At 35.1% G+C, this 2,153-nt stretch overlaps 1 protein-coding gene across 1 annotated transcript; it reads right to left on the bottom strand.

Moving 5' to 3' along the window:
- Positions 1 to 1,193: 1,193 nt before the first annotated feature.
- On the bottom strand, positions 1,194 to 1,913 carry LOC111372972. Its single transcript, XM_022995415.1, has 2 exons — positions 1,340 to 1,913; positions 1,194 to 1,201 (listed from the first exon to the last, which is right to left on the bottom strand). Exons 1-2 carry the CDS (start codon positions 1,911 to 1,913, stop codon positions 1,194 to 1,196), a joined length of 582 nt encoding a protein of 193 aa, XP_022851183.1.
- Positions 1,914 to 2,153: the final 240 nt, after the last annotated feature.

Here is a 2,153-nt window from a genome sequence, read left to right as displayed (position 1 = left end):
CCAACTTAAGACTCTCACCTAGTTTTATCATGTTAGTCTAAGACAATCCATACATAAGTTTTTACATATGGAATCCAAATTCACATCCGCATCTTTCTACAACTGTAAAGTCATCCCCAAACTATGCTAATTTTGGTCTAAGGATAAATAACTTACTATGGTTTAGGTAAAGCATCTATGTCCAATTAAATCAACCTATCTAACAAATGAATCAACTCATTTCATCACAGTGTCAGACTCAATTCTGGTGCACGTATAATATCGAGTTTTGCAAGGTTAATTTCAATCAATCTAGCATGCATCATATCCACAATTCATAAATCAACACCAAATCTCAAAGTAAAACGTAATTGTAAGCCAAAATGTCCAACTCGAAAAAATTTCAAGTAGGCAATTAATAGTAATACACTCCCTAAACTTAAACTAAACATTGTCCTCAATGTTAAATTTAAAGGAAAAGGAGAAGGACTTCTCTGAAATGTCAGTATTGCCTATGATGTTGTGGTGTCTTGGTATTGCATTTGATCGACTATTCTTCCACATTCTCCCCCAAACTTGAGATTTGTCTCATTTTTTCCATGTCCATGTTGATTTGAGTGTTTCGTGACGTCATGTTCCTGAAAAATTAAATTTGAAAAATTAAACTCATGGAACAAGAGTTACTTAGCTCAAATATCTAATAACCAACTTAATTACTCCAAAACCTATGGGTAGAAGGGGTACGGGTGGTGATTCCTAAATAAGCTATAAATTAAACTATCATATAACTTTGAAAACAAAATAAATAAAATAAAATAAAAGCTTGAGTTGCCTCCCAAAAAGCGCTTCTTTTAAATCATTAACTTAACTTGTGCCGCTGATTTATCATGGTGACTCAAACCAAGTTATTCCATCATTGCACTTTGTGCAATTTTCATTGATGCAGTCCTTTTTTGATCTCCATATTTTGATTTGTCCATTCTTATCTTTAGTTCTCTAAAATTTGGTTTTTTGTTCTGACAGCTTCGTTGATCAGGTGGCTCTTCTTCATCAATTATACAACAATCATTTTTATTGGGAGGTTTCTCACATTGGATGTAAATATTGAATATCTCCTGCTTGTCCTCCACCATCAAGATTAGTTCTCCATTCTCCATGTCAATAAGGGTTCATCCTGTTGCTAAGAATGGTCGACCCAATATAACTGGAATGTCTCAATCTTCTGGTATGTCCAATACAATAAAATCCACAGAAAATATGAAATTTCCTACTTTTACGAGTACATCCTCAACTTTGCCACGTGGCCTAGCGATTGTTCTATCAGCTAGTTGTAGCATTATTGATGTTGAGTTGATTTTACCTAGTCCCAATTCGATGTAAACAGAATACGACATTAGATTGATACTAGCACCAATGTCACACAATGCATTAATTGAACAGAAATTTCCAGTTGAAATTGTTAAAGTAAAACTCTCTGGATCCTTCAATTTAGGAGGCAATTTGCTCTGGACTCTTGCACTACTTTCCTCAGTTAATGCCACAGTTTCAAACTCTGGACGCTTCATTTTCTTTGTCAACATCTCTTTCAAAAATTTCGCGTAACTTGGAATTTGTAGTATTGTATCAATGAACAGAACATTGATCTGGAGCTTCTTGAGAACATCGAGGAATTTTTCATAATTTGTGTCTTGTTTGTTCTTCTTGAACTTTTGAGGAGAGGGAGTGGGAGGCATGTAAACTTTATCTAGACTTGGTGCTTTGGCAGCTAATGTTTCTGTACTTTCTCTATTTTCAGTTGCATTTGGTGCAAATTTTTCTACCCTTGTAGTTTCATCAATCACTTCCTGGCCATCTTTTCTTTTAGGTCTCTCTATAGTGATCTCTGACGATTGTACCTTGCTCTTTGTATTTATGACATGAATATTTTGTTCCATTTACTTCTTCGAAGTCTTTGGAGAAACGGAAGTGGAGGTACATGTGCTTTAACTTTCATGAGGGCTCTAGGTAGATCGTTCTCCACTACTCTAATTGTTATCACCTGTTCCTTAGGATTTATCATTGTATTGCCTGACAATGTCCATTGTGGACGTTTTACAAGTTGTTGTGCTATCTGACTAATTTGTGTCTCCTGTTTCTTGATGGATGCCTACCGATTTTGAAAGTTCGTGTCAATT

Source organism: Olea europaea, unplaced genomic scaffold (genome assembly GCF_002742605.1).
Source record: "Olea europaea var. sylvestris unplaced genomic scaffold, O_europaea_v1 scaffold1057, whole genome shotgun sequence".
Lineage (NCBI taxonomy): Eukaryota > Viridiplantae > Streptophyta > Magnoliopsida > Lamiales > Oleaceae > Olea > Olea europaea.
This window is presented reverse-complemented; position numbering and strand designations above follow the sequence as displayed.

Excerpts from the sequence above, each read along its gene's own strand:
- LOC111372972 (XM_022995415.1), bottom strand. The coding sequence starts at position 1,913 with ATGGAACAAAATATTCATGTCATAAATACAAAGAGCAAGGTACAATCG.